Below are 24545 nucleotides of genomic sequence, written 5' to 3' on the forward strand. Positions count from 1 at the left end.
ATATCATTTTAGAACAGCTTCTTTGCAGCGTAATGTAAGAGCAGCAGAGGTCTCTCTTGCTCAATACTACAGCATCTCTCTCCTGTGATTAAATTGTTCAAAAGGTCTTCATTCACTGCGTGTGAAGAAAGCAGCCGCCATCAAATGTAAAACATGGTTAAAGGTGACAAGCTGATGAATGGGAGATGTTATTGAATGTGTTCAGAAGCGTTCAGGGCACAACCGATTTCATTTCAATGACAAACGTGAGGCAGTGACAAAGAGCAGCTCGACAAAGAGGTGCAAGAGGAGCTAACTGTATTACATACAGTACGAGACTATATATAACCAGTCTTACTAGGACAGTGGGGAAAAGGGATTTACACAACAGTTACGAAGAACAACTGCTTAAATCATATTACAGTAATGTATGTGGGATGCTGCCTAAGATCAGATAACCCTGTTTGTTTTAATGAATTTTTGGAGACATTTTCTCATACTAGTCATCGGTGGATGCCAAAATGTGTAAAGTAAAATCAAAATTGCCTTTGACCTCCACATTGTGTGATGCAGATTTTGCGTCACTGAGCCAATTATAGCAGTAACGCTGCGTACAGGAGAGATGAAGCTCTGCTAATTGTGGTTCTGGGGGCCGTTGTCCTTGAAAGGTTCTATCCCAGCGTTATTTCTAATGATGAGAAACTCTGTTTACCCTACTTGTGACTATCATCCTTATTAAGCGTTCAGTTAAATGTAGCACAAAACGTACAGCTTTGAGATCATCGTGTTTAGAACGCTTTGATATTGGGATTATTGCCTGAGATAGATGATTGGTCTCCAGAGGAAAGATATTTCAAGAGTGTGTGGGAGTGTTTCCATCATAACTTAAGATCCACCATCTTGGGTTATGTTTAGGGTCTACTGCAGTACGTATTTCAGTACATCTGTGTAGATTATCAGTCATCCAGGTCATGTTGCATAGAAAGCTGGAGCAACTGGACTTCAGTTTAAAGTGAGGATGTTTCACTTTTCATCCAAAGATTAACTGATTAACTGGTGGGGAGTCCCAGGTATTAAACCTGCTGACTAGATGGTTGACCTGCCCAGCCATCATGTGACTGCAAGAAGGTATGTGTCATCGTCCCACCCAGCCATCATGTGACTCGTTAGAGTCTCGTGTCCACATTGGTCTGCTCAACGTACACTTCATTGCAGTTCTCACGTCTTCACTTTAAACTGAAGTCCAATTGCCCCAACTTAAGCTCTTCTACACACTCCAGTTACTGAGCTGCTCGTGAACCTTGAAGCCATGAAGTCATGGTTACGAACACCGGGGTTTATATTTAATAGGTCAAATTTGTAATTGTACCACCTGTACAGAAACATGAGGTAAATACTCACATACCACTGTCTCACTTACTTATTTCTACGCAAACATGACATCTCAACTGCAATAAAAGTGTAGGGAATAAGACAGAAATGTTGTCATGATTTGATGTTTCAGTTTAGTTAGTTTTCTGTTTTATTTTGTAATTTTTCTCCCCTTGTTTCCTGTTTAGCTTTACATTCCCCTCTATGTCTGTTTTCCCTCCTTTTTTGATTGTTTGCTCCTCCCCTATGTAGCTTCACCTGTGTCTTGTCACCTCCTCTGTCTATACCTGTGCTCTCCTTGTGTTTGTTGTCAGTTTTTTGTGTTTGATGCCTACCTGTGATGCTGGTTGTCTGTGTTCCTTATCTTTTGGATTATTCTTTTGGATTCGAGGTGGAGCTGGACTCGAGCTGCCTGGATTCCCAGCAGCCCTGTGTTTGCCTTCTTCAGTTATTTTCAGAGTAAGTTTATTTATTTAAGTCTTTTTGCTCTCTTTACAACAATGTCCTGTCTGCAGTTGGGTCCTCCAATTAACTCATGACCAAGAATGTTATGATCAAACGTGATATTTCTGTAATTAATAATTTAAGTTTGAAATGCTTTCATATAGTAGAAAAAAAAAATCTTGACCAACAAGGTGTGATTGTTGCACTTTTTTATTACTTCTTGTAATATTAAAGGAATATTTTAGTCAGAAGTTTTGGGAAAGAAGCGATACTAATGCTAAGCGTTGGATGAGAAGGTTGATAACACTCAGGTCTCTGTGGTAAATAAATCATGATGGGATTACCAGTGGATAGCTAACAATCAGGCTAACAATAACTATAACCATTAACAGAAGGTACAGAAGATATTTATCATTAAGAAGTAAATCTCAGACTGGCTTTTTGTAGCTGTGGTTTAGTTGTTGGTCTGCTACGTTTTGTTTTGTGGTGTTGCATTCGCCTGCTGTTTGACTCACTTGTTGGAAGGTGTTACTGCTTCAGGTTACTGTTGTGAGTCCTGTGCAAGAATTATGAAAATGTTTCAACACGCATGTTTATTTCAAGGTATAATGTTGTTATGGAGTCGTATAGTCAGGCTACCTGTTTCCAGTCTTTATGCTAAGCTAAGCTAATCGTTTCCTCGCTCCAGCTACACATTTACCGTACAGATGTGAGATTATGTCCTCAACTCCAGTCAAGAAAGCAAATAAGCCTTTTTTTTCCCCCCCAGAGTCAAAATATTTTCTATGGTCTTAAAAAAAAAAGTGTGTTTGTAAATGTGTATCACTGTAATCTGGCTACCAAAATCCCAGAAACATGGAAAAATTGGTTTAATAAAGACAACAAAAATATCAGATTATAAAACATTTAATAACAGAAGACTTAACATGCTTATTTCAGGTTAAGAGTTTTACATAAAGAGGAAGCACTCAGTTTTCTAAAGCATCAGTCGTACTCCTGTAGCACCACCGCACGTCAGCAACACCTTTGCAGTTCATTTGACTATTCCGTTAACCAGACAGATTATGTACAAATGAGAATGGCAACGCAGTTTATCATGAATGAAATAAAATTGTCAAATCGTGCGTCAGAACACCTGAAATCAACGTGCTGCCCTTCAGTACTGAACTCCTCATACCGTCTCTGCTATCGCCGTAAACCTTTGATCAACTTACTATCTGACCATCAGATAAAACGAACGTTTGCCCTGTCGTCTTCTGAATGAAACGCACACAACATTAAAATTTCACACCTAATTCGAACAACAAACAGAAACTGCTGTGTTGAAAAGAGAGACCAATTGTTTTAAGGATGCTTTCCCTCCCTTGTATTACTTATTTATATGTAACAGTGCATTTGAAAAGGGCATTTTATTTATTCTGAAAGAAATCATACTGTACATGTTTTATTAACCACACTGACGCATATTGAAATAAAACCGTTAAATAAAATACAGTATTAGAGTCCACACTGCTCATACTCTGTAGGTTTCCAGTTGTATTTTCAAATGCATTTTCTTTGCAACATATACGTTTTTGCTTGAGCACAGCAGCAACAACAACAACAACAACAACAACCACAAACAGGACTGACACTCCATCTGGACTTCACATGTGAAACAAAAACAGTGGTGTGTTTGGTGTGTCAGCTGTGTTTCTAGGAAGCAGCGAGATACATAAAGCGTCACTCATACAAAATGCAGATGGACAGGAGACGAATAGAAAAACAAACATCTGCCATGAACAAACCTCAGACAGCAGACACTATAGCACCATCAGACCAAGATACTTGAATAGGTGATTTCTTTTGTTTTTTAAACGCTAAGATATTTTACTACAAGCATGACCAGACTCTTATAAACAGCTAAATAAAGACTGAGATGAGATATGCTTAGAAGAAGGATTAAAAGCATCCCTGGAGAGTGGATTTCATGCCGTGTCAAACATACAGGAGGTTTGTATTAGTGGGTTAACATTTCTTGAGGTTGTGAGTCTGCCGCTTGCAGATCTGTCCCTCCTCCTTCATCTTGTCCCGTCGACGTCGGATCTGCACTTTGGTCCTCGGCGGAGAGCTTAGAAGATGGTGCTCCAGCGTTTAGGGGGTGGACGGGACTTGGTATCTCCCTGGAGAGAAGGGAGAGGATGATGAGCTGGCTGAGGAAAAACATCGATTTTTCTGTCCCCAGAGATGTCTTCTAAGAGCAATCTGGGACGATGCTGTGCTGAAACTTCATGTGAACGGTTGTGATTGTCAAATGCTCCAAATTTATTGGACTTCAATAGATCATCCACACTGAAAATAAACCGTAGAAAAAGTCGAGGTAGATGACAATTGCAGAAAACTAGTCAATGAATACGTGTATGAGAAATGTAATAGTTGGGTTTATTTGTTGTGTCAATGTAAAAATGAAAATGTTGCTCTTAAGCTCATTAGTTTGTTATGATGATGACGGGCTGCTGTGAAAGCGTGTTGGCGAAAGAGGATGAATGAACTGAAATGGTCACTCGTTGATCTGTATTTGTTCATTACTCACTGATCTCTGACGAGAGCGTCACTGTTGCGTTTGGGCAGACACAGACAGGAAACGGCGTTCATGAAGCTCAGTTTCACAGACAGAAAGAGGAAATTTCGAGTAGAACAAGGAGGCAGATGTGCGGTAAGCTCACCAGGTTGAAGATTCTGGACAGTGTGCTTTGGTCTCTGCGTCTTCTGACCGGCGACTTTGTGCTCTCGGCACGCGGCGACGAGGCCTAGAAAAAAATGCTCTATAAGCACAGATGGAGATCTGAAAGCAGGGCCTGAAGACACGCTCGGTGCTTTGTCATGGCATAACCTTTAACCAGGCATTTAATTCATTTTACATCGATGGCTTTTTTCTCTTTTTTTTTCTTTTTTCTTTTTTTTACAAGATCAGACACGCTTCAGCAGAGATGTCCCACTACTTCAACAAAATGCCAAATGCAGTTGCTTGTAAATGTTATAAGAGGGCACAATTGTTGCTGTGGTGGGCCAAAAAAAATTATTGGTCCTTCAGAAATGTTGAGAAAGTTGTAAACCTCTTATTAGTGCCCGAGCTTTTACGGTTTTTTCACATGTTGCCCTTTTTTCCTTTGCTTTGACCTTTTGGTGTTTGGATTTATTTTTTCATAATTTAGCTTTGCTTCAAGCTGAATTTCCCTTGTGGACTGATGTGAGGTTTTTGTAGTTGTATAAAAGTTATAAAATTCTTTCTGTGCATAACTTTAATTTCACTCTTTGTGTATGTGGGGGAAAAAATACAACAACAAAACTGCTGGTATGTGCTTTCTCTCAAACAGCAGTTCTTTGGTACCATATTGTGAGAAAATGTCATGGAGGAAAACATAAACATGTGACAGGACCAGACTCAGGTAGCAGCAACCTTCAGGGGAAAGAAAGTGGATGACAAGGACGAGATGAGGTCCACGATGAACAGACACAAGTGGCTAATCACGGTCAAATGATACACAACATGGCCGCCTACAGCCCCCAGACAGACGAGACAAAGAGAAGGTTGGGAGGCAAAACAGATGGATCAGTGAGTCATCGCTGGCACAGAGGGGGGATGAAGATGTTACAGAGTGTGAAGTAGAAGAGGAGGAGGAGGAGGGTGATGCAGGCCAGGAGGTCCTAAGAGAAAATGTTTACCGGCTGTGGTTCATAAATAGTCGAGCGGTTTCAAAGTCATCCAGAAGCAGTGAGTCGCTCTGGATTGAAGCAAAGAAAATAAATTTACCAATAAGCCAATAATTCCTGGTGTCCAAAATGAATAAATCAATCTTTTTTACTGATCAACTAGTTAATGAAAGTGATTTTTAAGCTTTGCCTTTCAGTGACTGTAAGTGCCCGTGAATCAGATTTCCCTTTTTTTCTTAATGAAAACATCTCGATTTCACATGCTCGGGTATAAAAGATATCTCAAAGCGGCAAAGACGGGACAGGAGTGAAGGTTAGCTAACAGGTGCACTGCTGACACAAGACACGTTGCAGAGGAGCTCTCTGCAGACAGAAATGGGTTCACTGCACACACACACACACAGCAGTGGGGCTTTTGTTTGATTTGAGAAGGGAAAGATTGTGTGACGTACCAAGCCCAATACGTCTCTCCACTGGACATGGAAATAAAAAACAAACAGACAGTGATAGGGTGAGATCAGAGCATCCGCCTCAACACACCAGAGAGTCATCCAGTTAAAGACACACAGCCTGCTCTCACCAAATGGCGTATGAAAAACATGTGAACATCTAAAGTAATTCTGTATGTTATCGCAATGACTGTTTTGCTTTTCGTGTTATTTCATGCCACTAAGCTTTTCTCGTACCATTTTAGGCATGCTTAACACCTGCTAAACTCATGGCATCCAGTCACACTTAGCTATTTTTGTTAATAGCGTGAAACTAGTGCTAATAGCTAACCATTAGCTGAAGACCGCTGTTTAGTGTTAATTAGGTAAACTAGTGTTTAGTGCTTGTTAGCCAATGTTAGCATATTAACATGCAAAACTAACACCGACATGCATTAATACCTGCTAAACAGTTAAATGTTGGCATTGTCATCTTTATCATTTTGACCATGTTAGCATGCTGATGTTAGCATTTAGCTCAGTGGACCGTTGTGCCCAACCGCTAGTGTGGCTGGAGAATCTCAGCCTTGTTATTTGAGCGTAGCATCTCTCAAATTATTTTCATGGCACGTGCTTCTGTTTGTTAAAATATAACAGTTGTATTGTTATTTGTTGAAACAATGGCTCAGATCCATTGGGGGGGAGGGCTAATGATGCGTGTTTCTGTCTGATGCTACCACCAGATGGAGCCAAAGTTAAAATCTAACGACTCCTACACATAATGCTCTCAAAGGTCCCCGATGTAACCCAAAAGTCCTACCCACTCCTACCCAGAGTGGATATCCAACAAAAAGCATAATATTTCATAAAAGAAAATGCAACAGTTCAAACCTTACAAGCATGACTAAAAAGTGATCAGGACTGCTGTTTTGGAATGAGACTCACCCTGGATTTAGGACGAGGAGAGGAAACCTGAGAAACATCAAGCAACAAACGACAGCATGACTGATTGCTCTGGGCAGGAAAGTAGAACAACAAACTGTTTTGAAATAAACAAATTATTTTTTTTTTCAGTCGGCCTATGTAAATGAAGGAGTCACGCAGCTTTGTAATCAGGGAGGGAGCTGAGGAACAAAGTTTAGCATGTTGTTTCTGATACGCTGCCACACTATTAATGCCAGTAGTTGGATCCAAAGTAAATCAGAAGAAAAGAAAAGACACTGACTGTTCAACAGTCACACATTATAAAAAGAAGGAAATTGGTTTTGCTCTGCGTTCAGAATTATGCAGCTCCTGGCAGTCTCGGAGTAATACATAAAACCATTTGAATAAAACTCAGGATGATAGCATGATGCAACAAAAAAGTGGCTTAATGTACATGGTTATGTGTGACTTATGATATTACGTATGCAACATATGCAACATGAGACCATTTACTCAAGGACACTTACAATGCTCCTGAAGAAATGCACCACTGCATTTTCATTGGTCCGGCGGCGAGTGGAGGATTGTTGGGGTGAAGCGGCCAGGTGACCCCGGAAGGACCCCTGGGGTGGATCAGCAGAGGTCAAGTCACTGTATATGTTTATATGACATACCACAAGGTGGAGTGATGCCACTCTGAAATCAGACTGGATTCAAATCAAATGGCATCAGGTTTCTAAAACCCTGAAGCTGCATGTAACTTGGCAACGCTGAAAAATCTTTTCGTGCAGTGTATTCATAAGGGATTAGCTTTGCATGAGCTTGAATAGACATCATTTATTTCCTGAAAGTTGGTCCCAGCTGTACCATACATCAAAATATAATAACTATCAAAGTTTCAAGGCCCATTGGGTGTCAAGTGAGAGAGAAATCAATTAGAGGCTTTTAAAGTACTAAACACATTAAGAGAGTGAAGCGCTTGAATGTAATACCGCATTCAAGAGATTTATCAGGTGTCTGTCTGACTCACTGTCTGATGTCTGTTTATCTTCCATTAATGTGTGTTTTCTGCTGTTTCATCACAGCAAGTAAAGAAACCCAAAAAGATACTGTTGATACATACAGAAGCCTATTTTTGTGGGTTTCTTTTGCCACTGTGTCATATTAAGTATGCAGGATCGAGAGCCTGTAACATGTGAGGGAAAAGATCTGAAAACAGACGCACACTCCTCAAACTCATCTGTCGAAAAATTTGTGAATACACACACACACACACCAGAAAAAAATCTCACATCTTTCTGCGCTACACCTCGACAGAAAAACACTCGGATGTAAGATGAAAGAGAAGGGGATGAAAGCTCTGACTCCGGAGGGTCCCTCCCATCACACAGTGTTGACTCTTCAACTTGAAAGAAGTTTGGCTGAGGTTTTCTATCAGCAGCTCAGGGCCAGGCTCGCATCTCAAATTAATTTGCCTGCACGCTGGTGCATCTATTGCAGATTTAGCTTATGGCTTCCCCGACATCAGTATTTCTTTAACTTAATGTACTGTGAATTAAAAAGTTAAAATCCGAACTCAAAATAGTTTATGTAAACAGTCTGAAATTAAGAATAATTGCAATTTAAAAATCCAGGTGAAACTGTTTTGTATAAAATTTGTTTATTTTAGTGCAGTATCAATAAAGTGCCTCCTTGAAAATCATTATCTTTATTCATAGCCTCTTAAACATTTCGGTTCCAGTCAGCAGTCCAAATAATATCGTTATTATAAGATTTTTGCCTCTGTATTAAAAAAAATTAGCTAATCGCTGATCACTGATCTAAAATAACGACTGTTTGGACGATTTGGAAATGAGCCATCAGCGCTCTCTAGTTCTTTTAAATGTCCAAAAGCCAAATTGAAAAATACACTATTCTCTGTTTTAAAACTAGTAACTTCTTTTACATGGCGTTACTGAAATTGAGTGTCTTTTTTATCTTCTGCTTAATTTTTCAAGATTCATTATATTGTATTAGTTTTATTATTATGATTTCATTTTATTTCATATTCCTTAATTCTAAAATTTTCTGACATCTTCAGCTTTTTTTAAATTTCTACAAACCCAACGTGTAATCTTAGAATTGTCACAAAGCGAGACTGTTGATGATCAGCTAATCATACGGAGAACCTAAAAGTCTTAAGTCTTCGTTTAAACCACACTGACTACGACTGGCATTGCTAACAAATATGTCCAAATTCAACAGAGCCCTAAAAACAAATGGGACATTATGCAGAACTGTTGTGCACTTAAGAACATGATCTGATTTTTTTTTTTCAATTTTCTAAAAGTAAGTCAGTTTTAATGGACAAAAATCCCTGAGATATCGCTTCAAATGCGGATGCTCACCTTGCTCCTTTTCTTTTTGTCTCCTCCAAAGAACTTGCTGATCTGGTCCATGAGTCCAGGACTCTTCTTTTTCCTCCCCAGCCCAAAGGTGCTCTGCCCTGAGGTGCTCGCCGTAGCCATGCTTGCAGTTGTTGAGGTTGGGTGGGGTTGACCTCTCGTTATCCACTCAGTAGTCCTCTTCCAAGACAGTCCCCAGTGCTAACACCCGGCTCTGCTGCTCCTTCACTTTGGTTTGCAGCTCTTCTGATGCACTGGGGCCGCCTTTGAAGGTGTTGTCCTCTTGGTCCCAGGGCACCATGGGACGTGAGGAGGGTCAGGTGGTGGCGGGGTGGGGTTGCAGTGTTGCTGGAGTGGCAATGAGGTTCATGGCTCTGGCGTGGCTCCAGGCATTCTTTGGAGCTTCAGTGGCTGTGTCAGTCACTGCCGCCCTCTGCATGGGCCCAGCCATTGTTCCTCTCCCCATCTGCTTCACCCCGGCCACAGGGACAACAAGGGTTATCTCTGAGTCTGCACTCACACCCTGATGCAAAGCGACCCGAAGAACTGTGAGACCATTGTTGAATTGGCCTCATATATTTTCTTAATGGATTGTGTTTAAATTAGAGGTACAGTCACCCAGATTGACATGTGGAGAGGCCAAGGATAACGGAGAAGCTTGTTCGGTGAAAACTTCAAGCTAAGCCGAGTATTTTTGTGTTTTCATATTGAAAGCCATAGAGCATGTTTGAATGTTTATGATTGATGGAAACTGTGAAGCCATAAAAATTACAAACTTTTCCTGTAATGTCAATGCAAGGTTGTCCATTGAAGGCAAACCAAAGGTAGCACTTCAATACCATTTCAGTGTCAAGAATGAATCAAGGCTTCTTTGTCAACTGTTATTCTTGAAGATGAAAAGGCTAATATGGACAAAAAGTCTCTAAGGTGCTCAGAATAATGGAAGGTTAGAACTGGGCGAACTTCACATTGTGAGGACTTCATTGCAAACCACCATCTCCAAAGTCTAGAATACCAAGCTCAACCTTCACTTTATTGTGACGGTTTCAGTCATTGTCAGCCTTTATACACATGAGTTCAAATGCCCTTGAATGTCTGCGTGACTTTTGCTTTCCTTTGCCATTGCACCACAGTCCAGCACTACAAGGACTCCTGCATGTGTTGTTTCACCCGCAGCAGCCAGGGAACAAAGCAGGATCTGTTGCAGGGTTAGTTGTGATAGAAAACACCCATGCAGCATCAGAATATTAATATTTTAGAACAAGTGCTTTTTTGTCACTGCAGTTTCTTATTTAAAGTCAAAAGTAACATTGAGAGCAGGGAAAAACTTGCGTCTGTTAAACTGAACGTGTGTGGCAACTGATGAATCTGTTCATCCATCAAATAACCCTCAACATGTGAAAGCAGAGGTGAAGATATGGCTGCAGAAGTTGAGGAAGAGCATGAGGGAAAATTTTAAATTTTGACAAACTGATATGTGTTTTATGAATTTGAGTGACAGTAAATCACTGGGATATATACTGGACTAATGATTTATATTGATATGTATGGAACAGTTTCTATGTAAAAGAGGATATGAGAAGACTGCGAGCAGATCAAAATATTCCATGTTGCAGACAAGATGAAAGAGGAGAGATGATTCTGGGTTTATCTGATTTTAGGTAGGGGGAAAAAATGCTCTCCATCATGGACTCTCACAGAGCTAAAAACTGGACATAAACCAGTTGTGAACAGGAGTGGTTTCTTCACTGCTGCTATGGTATCGCTAAGCTTCATTATAGGATAACGCTGGCAGGGTCTAATCATGTTTCTGTCTTTTCCAGTCCCTCTCACTGCAGCTGCATGCATCAGGGCCTATTTTTCCTTTTTCAAATGAAGCTCCCGTTTTCGTATAGTAAAAAACGAAACAAAATAAACAAACAAGCAAAAAACATCAGTTGAAAGACGTGTATGCATCACACTACATAGCTCTTTAAAACTGAGGCGAATCTAGAAAACGAACCATTTTACTTTAGAGCAAACCTAAGTTGTGGCAAACTATGAATCAAATTATATGTTAGATATAAACTGATCTCCTTTAACATTGCTGAGTAATGATTTACATAACTGTGATGATCCCATGACTTCATCTAACACCATCATCAGGTCAAAATTTCACTTTGTCCAGTATGTGGTTTTATGACAAAATAACTGCAAATCTGATGCTCCCATCAGCCTCAGTTTGTGTTTACAGCAGATGTTAGCAGCTAACGTGCTAAAATCAGATGGTGATCATTATAGTTATACCTGCTTGACATCGGCATGTTAGCATTGTTATTATGACATTATGATATTAGTTCAGAGCACCACTAATGTACTGCTTCACGAGTCTAAAGCTGCTTTGAAGTCATAGTCTTGTCTTGCCTGAACTGCGATTATCACAATCATTAGATTATCTTTACATTCTAAAAGTTATGTCTGTGTACATTATTTGACACCCAAAAGTTTGTCATATTTCTTGTTATTTTGAGCATTTTCCTCATTTCACTTTATTTCTACTTTGTAATACTAGTAAATCAGTATCTTATAACATTGGTCAGTTTCAGTTTTAGCAATGTATATATTTTGTCATGTATTTCCAGTTTGGTGAACCGTTTGAACTGTTAAAACAATACAAACGCTAATATAAGCTCACTCATCTTTTGGCAACTGCATGTTGCTCAAATACAGCTAATTCAGCAATAATTAGAGAAGATGATTCAGAGAAAACCAAAGTCCTTGTAAAAACGGAGTCCCTCGAGGCCTTTACATGAACTCATCCGCTGAGGAATCCTGAATATGAAAGTGGGTGCAACTTTCACGTAAACATGAGCCCGTAATATTGATGTCTGTGGAGCCAACATGGCTGCCGAGTTTCCTGTATAAACAGAGTGAAATGGGGATAAACTCAGAGGGAGACATGTTTGTCCACTCTGTCCTGCACACAGTGCTCTGTCTGTTTGTCCTGAGGGGCCGAGCCTCAGCGCAGCACCCACGGACATGACAGAGGTACAGGAATGCAGATTGTGGGCTGACCACACTGCTTGTGCCCTCGTGTCCAGAAGAGTCTTGGATTTGTTCCTGTGGTTGGAAGGCCCCGGTTGAGCACAGGGAAAACAATAGCAACCATGCAACGGAGCTGTGGGACACAAACACGGGAGATATCCTTGAACCCCAGCAAGAATGTTGACCAAGACCAAGACGCCCACTCAGAGAGGCAACTGAATGTCTATCTGCTACTGGAGAGAGAGAGAGATAAAGAAAGAAAGCCTTCCTCTGTGCTATCCATGTGTAGAAAATGAACAGATGTGGCAGTATGTTTGGTGTTATAGTAATGGTTTCAAACAGTTTTTAATGACTAAGTGAGTGAGTACAAATGCAACCGTCAGTCTGAGAGATTCTTAAACTCAGTTTGATAAGTCACAGTCTCAGCTAGAGAGTGTTGTCAAAAATAGTCAAAAAGAGCCTACAATCTGTTTCCCTTTACACAAATGATTACTTTATTAGAGCCGTGTAAACAAAACCTTCTGTTCAGCTCAAGCACAAGTTCATGTTTTATTGTCATCCGCACCAATGGAAATCTTAAAACAAAGAAATTCCTGTGTGAAGGCACCCTTGTGCACTTGGTGTGTCGCCATGACCTGACGCCATCTTGACTCCTATCTCTCTGAAATTCAATGGCCAGTCATTTTAACACAGAGACTCACATTACGGAGTGCATGCTGGGACTGCATATGTTTTAAAGTGTCCTCTTGGATGCCTGTATGGTAGATAACATGAAGTTAGCTACATGCTAGATACAAGATTTGGAACCATTTCACAGTAAAATTCACCAGGACTTTCTGAACACTGGCGTCCCATTGCGAGCAGTTGGTGCCTTTATTTGTTTTGTAACATAGTCCCTCAAAATGAATTGTGCTAACTTAATTGATTTTGAACTTTTCATCCAGCCCTATAATCTTGTCATTAAAAGGTAAGCATACTAAGAAGGTGATCACGGAAAACATTATACCAGGTGGTTGCTCTGGCTACATGCTAGTTAGCTTACCCTAACTTCTTTGGCCTGTTTGGTGACTGACGCAGTATGCTAGTTATCGTAATACTGTAGTTAGCATATTATGTTATCTGGCTGCTGGTGATTAGGACTTATTCGTGATGGTGTTAGCTTGTGATGTTGTGGACAGAAGCATGCTGTTTCTCGCTAAGATGAGGTAGTTAAGGATGAGTGTTTGGGTCTTGCTTGGCGGGTTGTGCGGGATGCTGCCTGTGAAAGCAACATATTTATTATAACTGAGCAGGCCATGGCATTAAGATGAAACCGCCTATCAAACCAGTGTAGGTTAGCCTAAGCATGAGTAAGTCCGACACAATCACATACTTCATACATATACTCTCGTATCTGCTTGTTTCAGTTCATTAATTTATGCTTTCCATACCCCCATCTATGGATACACATGTATTTAGATTAGTGCGGCTGTACTCGAAGATGAGTAGCTATCAAAAGTAGCGAAACCAGATTTATCCACCAAACCAAGGGTTGAAAACTTGTCCTTCTGCAAAATTAAATCTATCTGACCCTGAAAGCTGCTGATACACAATAGCAGTGGATTGCTTTTACTTTCATTGACAGATTTTCTGTCACCGAAGAAGTTTATTTGCCTCGTGAAAATAGGGGGTGTTACATAAGTTGATTGTTAAAGCATTTAACGACTGTACTGCTCAGTTCAAGGGTATTTCTCTCCAATCCAGGAGGGATGAAAGTAACTCAAGGGAAAATAGGAATACTTGATTCTATCCTGTTTCGCTAATTGGCTTTGAGAGTGAAAAGCCTTTGTGTTATTGTCTTTGTTACCATGGATGACCTCTTTTTGTCGCATCCAGTCCCTGTAGCCTATAGATGACAACATAGCTATGATGTTGAGCAGCTGATGTCACCATCCAGTGGTCGCTTGGGCCATGAAAAGTCTCTGCACTTCCTCTTTTCAGTGAGACATCTAATTGTCTCATTTTACATGTGTGATAAATCATGCTAAATAAAGAACCAGTGTCTTTAGAGTTGATGTGGCTTTTAAAAACTTGCTACTGATTTTCTGATTTTGTGTGTTTATTGTCTGAGAAAATTCCCATTGTTTGAACTAATAGGATCAACTGTAAGATGTGAATGGTTTCTTTTCCCACAGTGAATCCTCACAGTGATGCTTTGGCTGGTAAACAACTCAATGCAAATGTCTTTGTGGTTGAAAGCCAATGATTCCATCAACATTTGGCAGGAGCTGCCACACAGAGCTCGGGCATAAAGCTATCATTTGTTTAGGATCTCAACAATATCATGCTCTTTTGTTTCAAGCCGAGGGCTTGAGGATATTTTTGAAGCAGTGCTGCTGTAAGTAAAGGATTGTTGTAAGGAGAAGCGTGAGAGAGAGATTTCTTTTTCTGATTTTTAAATGTCAGAAAAGAAGTTGAGGATCTTTTAATTATTTTGCTTTTCTTTTAGTTACTCTTTCTTTTTTTTCTTTTCTTTTCATGTAACTTCAGACATCAGACATTAAATAATTGCATGACACTTAATATTTTTTAAGTTGACCATAACTCTTAAAGGGACCGTTCACCCAAAAATCAAAAATACATATTTTTCCTTTTATCTTTACTGCTCTTTATCATCCAAATTATTTTGGTGTGAGATGCTATGTTTTGGAGACCAGCTGCTTTTCTCTCCAATGTAACAGAACTATTTGGCATTTTGCTTGTGCTGATCAAAGTTAAAAGGGGTCAACTGTCCCTTTTAAAGGACAACTTTATAACGACTATACTCTCTGGTGCAGGAAACTATTCGTATTAAAATTTGTGTTACTTTTTTCCCCAATTAATTGACAAATCAAATATTTAATTTCTGCGCTTTACAGTAATTGGTCCTTGTATCTATTTTCCTGCACTCACTCCACTGCCACACACCTGTGAAATAATTTTTCTCAGAGAAATTCACAGCATCCTTTGATTATCACACATATGGCCCTGGGAGAGATTAAAGTCATCCATGCCGCTTCATATTCATTAGATTCACTGATGTTTACAAAAATGGCCTGTTGCACACCTGGTACCACCACCGAAGGTGGGGCCAGCATGGTGAGCATCCTGGATTAGTGGGATGTTGAGTAAATCCCTTGAATACCAGAGCTTCTTGTCATAAATATAAACAGTAAATCTCTCTTGTGTTCCAGTGACTGAAATATGTTGGTAGGCAACCGAGGTGAGCGAAAACAACAAGATGCTTCACAAAAGCAGCTAACTGCAGCATCCTGGCATTTATATCAACCTTGTCATTTTTTCCCAAGAGGATCAGATGTATTCAGATGTGCATCTGAGGAACAGATTTGTTAGAAATGTCTAAAAAACATAACAAGCATGCTTCAACATTACTGTAAAAGCAGCTTGAACTAAGAAAACTGCAGATAAACATGCATGTTACACAAAGTAGAATGACTCTTCACAGACAGGCGTTTTCTAATGCTAAACTTACATAAATACTCTTAAAAACATTTATGTAATTATCCTTTTAGCTTTCATTGGACCAATGAGGCAATAGTTAGGAGCTCAATAGAGACCTTGTATTTCTCTCCTGAAACAAAATCCTTTATATTCAGAACTTAAGAAGAGACTACAACTAACACGACTTCAACATGCAAACATTCTCACAGTGACGATGCCACCAAGCTTATATTTAGCATAAGGTTTACCATTTTTGTTTAGAGCTAACATTTAATAATTAGCATTGAACTAAGTACAGTACAGCTGAGGCAGATGGGAATGACTTTATAATTGTACAAATTAAATATCCAAAGGCCCCTTGGTTCGTCTTTCTAATGTTCTGACAATCACAGACTCTGGTTTGGTCAAAATAAACCCTTAATTCACCATGTTAGATGTAAAAATATCAAGAGAGGAGTGAGAGGAAGAGCAGCCAGCAGACAAGAGCAGACAATATGAATATCTTCATATTTCCCACAGTGAGTTAAAGCTGCTGAAATGAGCAAGAGTAGCTCTGTTCTGAAAGTATCCAACTGAAAGAACAAGAAAGGAGGATTACATAGCAGCCCACTGCAGTGTCCTCACTCATCGCTGGACCAATTTCAAAACCACAGTGTCACGGATACATGCTGCACAAATACCAGTTACCTTAAACCAGTAACCAGTGACCTACAACCAGTCTGCAGTTGAGACTTACACCAAGCATATAATTTTCATTTCTGTTAAAGAGCTCTGTGTGCTGAGTGTTTATTCACTGTGACTGTGTGTTATGTATTCACTCACTGCACATCCAGTCACATGTGAGCACAAGCTGCTGCCTTCACAATTGATCATTTTCATGCGAATCTCTCAGCCAGTGATGTGTTTGACATTTACAAAAAGTTCCCTCAGATCTTTGAAAATAGCTGTTGTTGCCAGCACAACCTGAATCCTGAATTCCACTTGAACACTCCATGAACTGCCATCCTGATTCCTGTAGTATGTTGCATTTGCAGGATATGGAAGTGTGTGACTGAGTACACACCTTTAATCCGCCTTGTCCTCAGCGGTAGAGCTCGGTGGTTGTGCATGACTGTGTTGAATTTGCAGACGCTGCTGACACTGAGTGCATACATTCAACACATTTCTCAGAACAAATAAAGGTTGCAGCTTGCTGCATTTGATAGCAGTTCTGTTTGTTGTCGCTCTTGACACACACAGAAGATGGGACAGTGTGTGGCGAGCACAGAGGCAAACCTCCCTTGCTCCCTCTACTGTTGGTGTGGGGAACTGCGCTGTGCAGGAAGAGGACAGTAGGTGGACAAAACATCAGACAAACAGTGATTTAATGAACTTCTGACGCCCTGCAGTGAGCACTCACTCAGCAGAAAGTCTAAATAATGCACTGTGGCTTGACATCAGACTCTTATTCAAGATTTCATGCTCCATATTTGACCCGTAAAAAGGCTCTCCGTGCAGAATTAAAGACAAAAACCGTTCATGTCAATGCTCAGTTATGAAGACATTCTGATAAACTGAATTTTGTACTCATCATTGCTCACCAAACTACTTCCTATCTGTTGACTCATTTACATCTCATAACCATCTTAGATAACCCATATGTTGTTTTAACCTTAACTCATTTCAGGTATTATGATGGTACTGTCCTCTGCATGCATAAAATGCCTTCGCCCTACATTTTGTTCATTCCCCTTTAAGATTTTAAATTATTAACAGATGTTTCTTATGACTCTTGTAATTGTTTTGTTTTGTTTTGTTTTTTAAATTGTATTCCTTAGTGGCTGTTTGACATTAGATATAATGTTCTTGTATGCAGATTATTAGGTTTCTTATCCTAAGTTCTCTTAAAAAAAAAAAAACAAAACATTGCTGTGAGTGGTTATGCGGTTGTATTGGATCCCAATACACTGCACACGTATGTTATTAGTCTTTATTTCCACACATAAACATCAGCATAAAATCAAATAATTGAAAATAATAATAATAGTTATTTTCATTAAAATGAAACTAATTATGGCTGTGTCATCATGAGTTGAAAACTTGTACAAAACAAAGAGAAATGAAGACAAAGTGCTCATCAAAACAAAAGAAAACAAACACTGTGGTGTGCCAGCCGTGAATTGCCCAAATGGCAATGTTTGGCTCGCAGCTATTTAGCAGGCAAGGTAAGTCCATTTCAAATTATTGGGGTAAATGGATGTGCTGTTGCTGCTGTCTTCTCTCATGGCTCAGTGTCATGGTAACAACAGGTCTCACTAAAGTCTGAGCTAAAGGGCTAACCACCTGAGAGTAAGAACAGCAGGGTCCAAAGCAGCTTATCTTCTTATTTCACCACCGAAGAAAATCACAGGGGAGGGAGTGAGATGACGCACTGACACCGGGCTTGTCGTGTGATATCTTGATATCACTGTGCATTTGAGTTGAAAAGCAGATGGAGAGGAAGACTTCAGACTTCAGACCTTCATGACTCTGCTCTTTAAGATTTCATTAGTCCATGCTAACACAAAGTTAACTTAAATCGCTCCTCTCCTTCACTTATCACCTCAGTTGTTTGTCAAAAAGAGAGAAACCTCTGGAAACATACAGCGTCACAGAGTAAGGAGGAGAACGGAAAAAAATACAGTACCATATTTTAATTTGGCTCACAGTCTTTTCTAGAGATATGACGCAAGGATCTTCCTTCGTATCATTCGGAAATGTCCTTTTGTTTCTCCTCTTTGGGAATCAAAAGTGATGGAGAGTGTTTTCACCAACTGCTGCCTGAACCTCCCTAAAAAACCACCAAGGAAATAATAAAGTTCAGCTACAGTAGAAAATCATCTCCTTGTGACTGATAGCAAATTGGACAAGTTTCAGCAGCATGAGTAGATGAGCTGTCCGAGGTGCTGATATAATTCATCACCGTGGACGGCGCCAAGAATCTAACAGGACAGGTCATCTATTTTTCTTAAAGCAGACACCAAGTTGTCAAGATGCTGCAGGAATAATACATATATTTCATGGGTAATTGCATGCTGTTGCAAGGCTTCATTGTGCCTTTCTTCTCCCCGGAAGAAAGAAGGATAACATCTCGGTCGATGGAGTAAAGAGTCACCATGGAAACTTCAGGCTGCTTCAGGACATTAGCCGAGAAACCAATTACAAAACAACCGCCATGCTCCCAAAACTATAATAACCTTGCTACTGAAAAAAAAAGTACTATAATGACCTTATTAATTTTCAGATAGGCTAAGTGGGGGAATTGGTCACAAACACCATAATCTGCACTGTCATTTTCATCAGCAAGACCATCAAGTATCATTACCATCCTCAGCTCCATTATCCTTAGGTTTTCATCACTGAAAGAGTATAGATTCTGTGCTGAATTTACCTGATTAGCACCAGCAAATTAACAACACATATAAACAATAAAGGTTTCAAATGTGTACAATCTTCTGAGGACAAGTGGAGCACCAGATAACATCAGCCTTGGCTCTCAGGTTACATAGCATGTGCACCATCTCTGTCGTCATTTCCAGATGGTTATCCCCAGGACAGATCTCCCAGCACTGGTCTGTCTGAGACTCGTCTGCTTGCATAATGATAATATAGCTGCTATGTTTTCAGACCTGGTCAGAGTAGATCAATAACACTGACAGAAAACTAAGGATGATCAATGGAAATGAGAGAAATGATTCCTATGGCTGAGGGTGCACATTTGTACTGACAGTAGTGGCTCTTCAGAAAAAGAATTAAATCAAAATGTTCATTGTTTCCCTTAAAGGAAAGTTCTTAAATATTTCTGGAAGATCAAAGAGCAAATCTGAGTTTGCACTCCTGTGAAATTTTGGGACTTTGATTTGGATAACAATATTAGTCCGTATGTCCGTTGGCCCACCACTTCAATCCAGACTGAAATGACTACAGAATGAATTGTCATGAAATTTTGTATAGACATTAAAGATCAAGACTTTTCCCTCTGTTTTACCAACAGCTCACACTTTTCAGTTATTTTGTGAAATATCTCAATATCTACTTGATGGATTGGTACCAAATTAGTACTGATGCTTTGGTTTCAACAGTCCAGCATGAGTCCTTTTCCACGGAGTCCGCCATGTTGCACCGCCATATTTTTACAGAGCAGGCCAAAAAGGCGGAGTTTTTAATTATCACGAAGGACCGGAAGTTTAAGGGAGATGAACTTTCAAATATTGTTCGTGAGACAGCTGGAAACTACATTTAAATATCCGTAAATTTTATAGCAGAGGATCAGAAGTTACGCCTACAGTTACGAAGATAACGAAATAATAACACGATCGGCTCCTTAATTTAAAGCATGACGTCAAATTTGTTCTCGTTCCATGCCTAATGTAGCGCCTGTTTCCGTTTCCTACCGTTCAAAATAAAAGCGTGACATAGACGTACCCTTAACTACCCACTCAATAAAATAACTTACAATATCAACATTCATAGATAGATTTTTAGCACTTAGGCTAACACAGTAAAGCTAAAATAGCTTTATTTATAGCGTAATTTTTTTATATGTTGGCTTGCACACAGAGACTAGGACATCCTTAATTCTTTGCCTCTTAGTTGCTAAAATCACCACTTTCAATAACAGTTTCAATATATTTTTGATCTGCTAAGGGCAGCTGCTGCTTTACTCTCGTAGCTACTAACAAATTATGATAGTGAGCATGGTTTATATGGACATGGACTGAAAGGCCTGTGTGTAAATGTGTTTGTGTGTACAAAGACAATATTGCATAAGTGTAGATTTAGAATAGACAGCATCTATATAAGGATTACTGTGTACTATATCTATACTGAATAGAGTAGACTACTATAGTCAAGCAAGATGTGAAAAAATAGGAATGTAAAATGAACAATTGGTGAATTAGCAGACAGTGAGACCTGACTGAGTGGAGAAAACCTCAGAGGTCTTAGATTAGCATAATTAATTTTGATGCCACCCAGTGTCAGAAGATGTCTGGATCCGTTCAATTTGTTGCAGATTGAAGTGGACTCTGTGGGGAAACTTGAAGGGTTTTTGGTTAATCTTGACAGACAGGTTCATTACATTGCAGGAAACGTGTATTGTAATGAACAAAGATGGACTGCACAATGCATGAATTATCAATATTCAATATAAGTATTGTAGAACACATTAAATACTGACACTTTTCATAGAATGTGTAGCCCGACATATCTGAATATATGAGACATTACGTTTAGTAATAATATTAACAATAACAAGAAGAAAAAGAAGACTATTTTAACAAAGTGAGACAGGATGTGTGGTGAACAGCCTTGTCACTGACAGTGTGTGAGAAGATTTCAGTTCATTCCCATCATACTGGCTTCAGGTCACTGGTATCACTGGAAAGGTATTGGTGGGATCTGCTGCGCACGACTCGCTGACGTTGCCTGAGAAGGCAGGAGCAGCCTTCAAATACATGAGCTCCATCCAACCTTTATTGGAGAGGAAATCCATCCTCAGCCCGCGCTCATGTGGAGCACATTCATCTCTTATACCAACACGTAACTTTTCCTCAGTGGTGAGGAAGAAGATGGAGCTACAGGTGGAGAACCAAAGTCAGTTTTTCAACACCAACACCGTGGTGCTGCCAGCTAAGCATATACTTGGGATGGGTGTAGATAATTTTATTTCTCTTCTGATATTTGGACTAATTTTCATCCTCGGTGTGCTCGGGAACACCATGGTGATCACGGTGCTGGCGCGCAGTAAGTCGGGACAGCCGAGGAGCACAACCAACATCTTCATCCTCAACCTGAGCGTGGCGGACCTGTCCTACCTCCTCTTCTGCGTTCCCTTCCAGTCCACCATCTACATGCTGCCCACATGGGTGCTGGGAGCTTTTATCTGCAAGTTCATCCACTATTTCTTCACTGTGTCCATGCTGGTCAGTATCTTCACTCTGTCGGCGATGTCCGTGGACCGCTACGTGGCCATCGTCCACGCCAGGAAATCCTCGTCGATCCGGGTGGGAAGGCACGCCATGCTCGGAGTGGTGCTGATCTGGATCCTGTCTCTGGTCATGGCAGCTCCCGTAGCGCACTACCAAAGCATCGTGGAGAGGGAGGACAACAACACCTTCTGCTGGGAGGTTTGGCCGGACCACCACAGGAAAGTCTACGTGATGTGCACCTTTGTGTTCGGATACCTCCTGCCTCTCACTTTGATATCTGTCTGCTATGCGAAGGTGGGTGCGCATCAATCAGGGTGCTGACTTGATTTTCAAGCTCAAGCAGCTGGCATGAGTCTGGACCGTACTGTTAATGTCAAAATGTGTTGGTGCTGCAATTCAATTCAGTGCTCTCAATTCAGAAACAAAGAAAATAATTAAGTCAGCAGCCTTTGTCTTTCACCATATCTTTATTTTTTCAGGTTTTGAATCATCTACACAAAAAGCTGAGGAATGTTTCAAAAAAATCAGAGCTCTCCAAGAAGAAGGTCGGTGTGAGCTTGTCTCAGTCTTTGTGTTTGGCAGGTCTGTGCTGCTTGAACGCTAATTGTGCACAATCTGTGCAGGCTTGCATGTAGAGTTAAAAATGATTAACTGACTGATAACCGATCAACTGTTACAGTCATTTTTCAAGCATTTCATCCTCTCAAACACTTCATCACGTCATATATGATTAGGAGATTTTTTCCTACATTTTGTCCATCATATTAACTTGCAATTTAAAAAAATTATCACCAGCTTACGACTTACATGAATCTTTATATCACTGAAATACCACGTGTGAAAATCTTGTTGGGAATGAAATTCAGCCAATAGAAATGCAAAAAAAATATCTGGAAGTTCCACTTTGTCATTCACATTTCGTCATCTTGTATTGTTGATATAATAATTATCTCCTGCGTCCCTCCTCCACAGACTGCTCAGACAGTCCTGGTGGTGGTCGTGGTCTTCTGCCTGTCTTGGCTGCCTCACCACATCGTCCACCTGTGGGTGGAGTTTGGCTCGTTCCCCCTGAACCAGGCCTCCTTCTTGTTCCGGATGGTGGCTCACTGCTTGGCCTACAGCAACTCCTCCGTCAACCCCATCATCTACGCTTTCCTATCGGAGAACTTCAGGAATTCCTACAAGCAGGTTTTCTGGTGCCGGATGCCCAGCAAGTGTCCTGTGAACGACACCAGGGACCTCCGCAGCAGGGTGGAGATGGCACCGTCCATCAACATCAGTGTGACTTGCAAAGGCCACGACTCTCAGATCAGTAAAATGCTTTGATTTCTGAATGGAGTCTGACAGATATTGGATTTTGAAGGCCGTCACATGTAAGGATATTTAAGGTTTAAAAAGTACTGGTACTGTCATGAGCTCAGCCTGAAGTAATCACTGCTAACCTCAGTAACATTTTATGAATATCATTCTCCTGATGTAGTGGACGAGGCAAAGAAAAACTCTGCAGCCATGTGAAGTAGAATGTGTGCTGTAATTTAACAAGAGAGATGGTGGATAAGAGTTTAGATTTTCATGACCAAATTCCCCTGTCCATAACAAGTCTTAGGAACGAAGAAGGATGTCAGCAAACGTAACTAAAAATGCTACGTCACTACGTCATCAAACATTGTCTTTTGTTTTTATTGTTCTGACTGAAGAACCCTTAGTGGGAGTAATTACATACCGTACCTTTAGAGTTATGTAGATAAGTACGAATAAGAGAGAGTCAAGGGACAAGTCGGGGGTGGACACAGGACTCCCACTCAGGAGACTGAGGTTTATTATAGCTGTAGCTAGTTAGCTAACCCCCCCCCCCCCCCCTCCAACATTCTTAAATATCTTAAATAACAGAAATACAAATGGTTCATGCCATCAATCACATTGTGGGTTTTGTGCGACTGAATTAGATAGTGTTAATATGTTATGGCCTCGGATCACAGCGGCGCCTCTGCGAAACAGTCAGTGTCGGAGGGAACTTGAAGTGAAATGGCTAAATCCCTGATAAAGAAACAGTTAAAGGTGTCAGCTTGTTTAGGTCCATACTGTCAGCCACCAGGTTAGGGTAACATGCAGTTTTTTGATCCGTGGGTTGTTGCTTTAGCGACTTAGCGACAGGGATTCTGACCTATAGCAGAAGGGATAGCAGAAGGGAGGAGAGTGCAATGGCAGGCTTATAACAACATTCAGTGAGTCAGACTATTGCCAGACAACAACAGAGATAAACTGCTGTTCACACTGAATGCAATGCAACGATTATGTCAAGGAAACATCTTGATGATGACAAAGAGACTACAGTTCAGGCATGGTGAGCGTCTGAAATCTTTTATCACGATTAGGAAAAGATCAGCGTTACGTTTAATAAACAGTCTGGTCTACGACAGGATACAAACTCCACTCTGTACTCTGCACCCACCTGCCACACTGACATCCATACTCTGGTGTGGAGGCCGCACTGCTTCCTACACTTCACTGCAGTGACTAAGTGCAATAAATCGTGAGGTGCAGATTTATCCAACATGAATTTAATTCTCTGCCGCACTGGCCTGGACGTGTTGCACTGCACTGTAGTTTCTTTCTGGTTGACATACTGTATGCACCAATATGCTGTGTCCAGATAAAATCTGTCTATCGTCCGTGTCAGTGTGGGTCTGTGTGGGTCTCAGTGCTTCAGCTGGTGACAAATAAACCATCTGCAATGAGGGTCCTGTTCTCTGGCTGCAGATTTTCTAATGACTTTTCTAACAACAAGCCACAGCCAAGCTCGTCTTTGCGAAGCAGCTTTTAGTTCAAATTTCAAACGGATGCATTCAGCATCTGTACATTTCGTCCTT

The 24545-nt window shown here is 40.4% G+C and overlaps 2 protein-coding genes across 6 annotated transcripts; one reads left to right on the top strand and one right to left on the bottom strand.

Moving 5' to 3' along the window:
- Positions 1–1613: 1613 nt before the first annotated feature.
- On the top strand, positions 1614–23521 carry galr1a (galanin receptor 1a). The gene is made up of 4 exons (XM_046418161.1): positions 1614–1809; positions 21112–21969; positions 22155–22220; positions 22648–23521. The coding sequence occupies exons 1-4, from the start codon at positions 1678–1680 to the stop codon at positions 22999–23001; spliced, it is 1410 nt and encodes a 469-aa protein (XP_046274117.1). The 5' UTR covers positions 1614–1677; the 3' UTR covers positions 23002–23521.
- mbpa (myelin basic protein a) lies at positions 2685–9531 on the bottom strand. Of its 5 annotated transcripts, XM_046418164.1 has the most exons (7): positions 9227–9526; positions 7367–7462; positions 6861–6887; positions 5940–5960; positions 4500–4583; positions 4367–4387; positions 2685–3956 (listed from the first exon to the last, which is right to left on the bottom strand). In XM_046418164.1, the coding sequence occupies exons 1-6, from the start codon at positions 9344–9346 to the stop codon at positions 4385–4387; spliced, it is 351 nt and encodes a 116-aa protein (XP_046274120.1). In that variant the 5' UTR covers positions 9347–9526; the 3' UTR covers positions 2685–3956; positions 4367–4384. The 5 variants fall into 5 exon arrangements, with proteins under 5 accessions (XP_046274120.1, XP_046274118.1, XP_046274123.1 ...); XM_046418162.1 differs by lacking the exon at positions 4367–4387 and having other exon boundaries at positions 9227–9528; XM_046418167.1 differs by lacking the exon at positions 5940–5960 and having other exon boundaries at positions 9227–9527.
- Positions 23522–24545: the final 1024 nt, after the last annotated feature.

Source organism: Scatophagus argus, chromosome 17 (assembly GCF_020382885.2).
Source record: "Scatophagus argus isolate fScaArg1 chromosome 17, fScaArg1.pri, whole genome shotgun sequence".
Lineage (NCBI taxonomy): Eukaryota > Metazoa > Chordata > Actinopteri > Scatophagidae > Scatophagus > Scatophagus argus.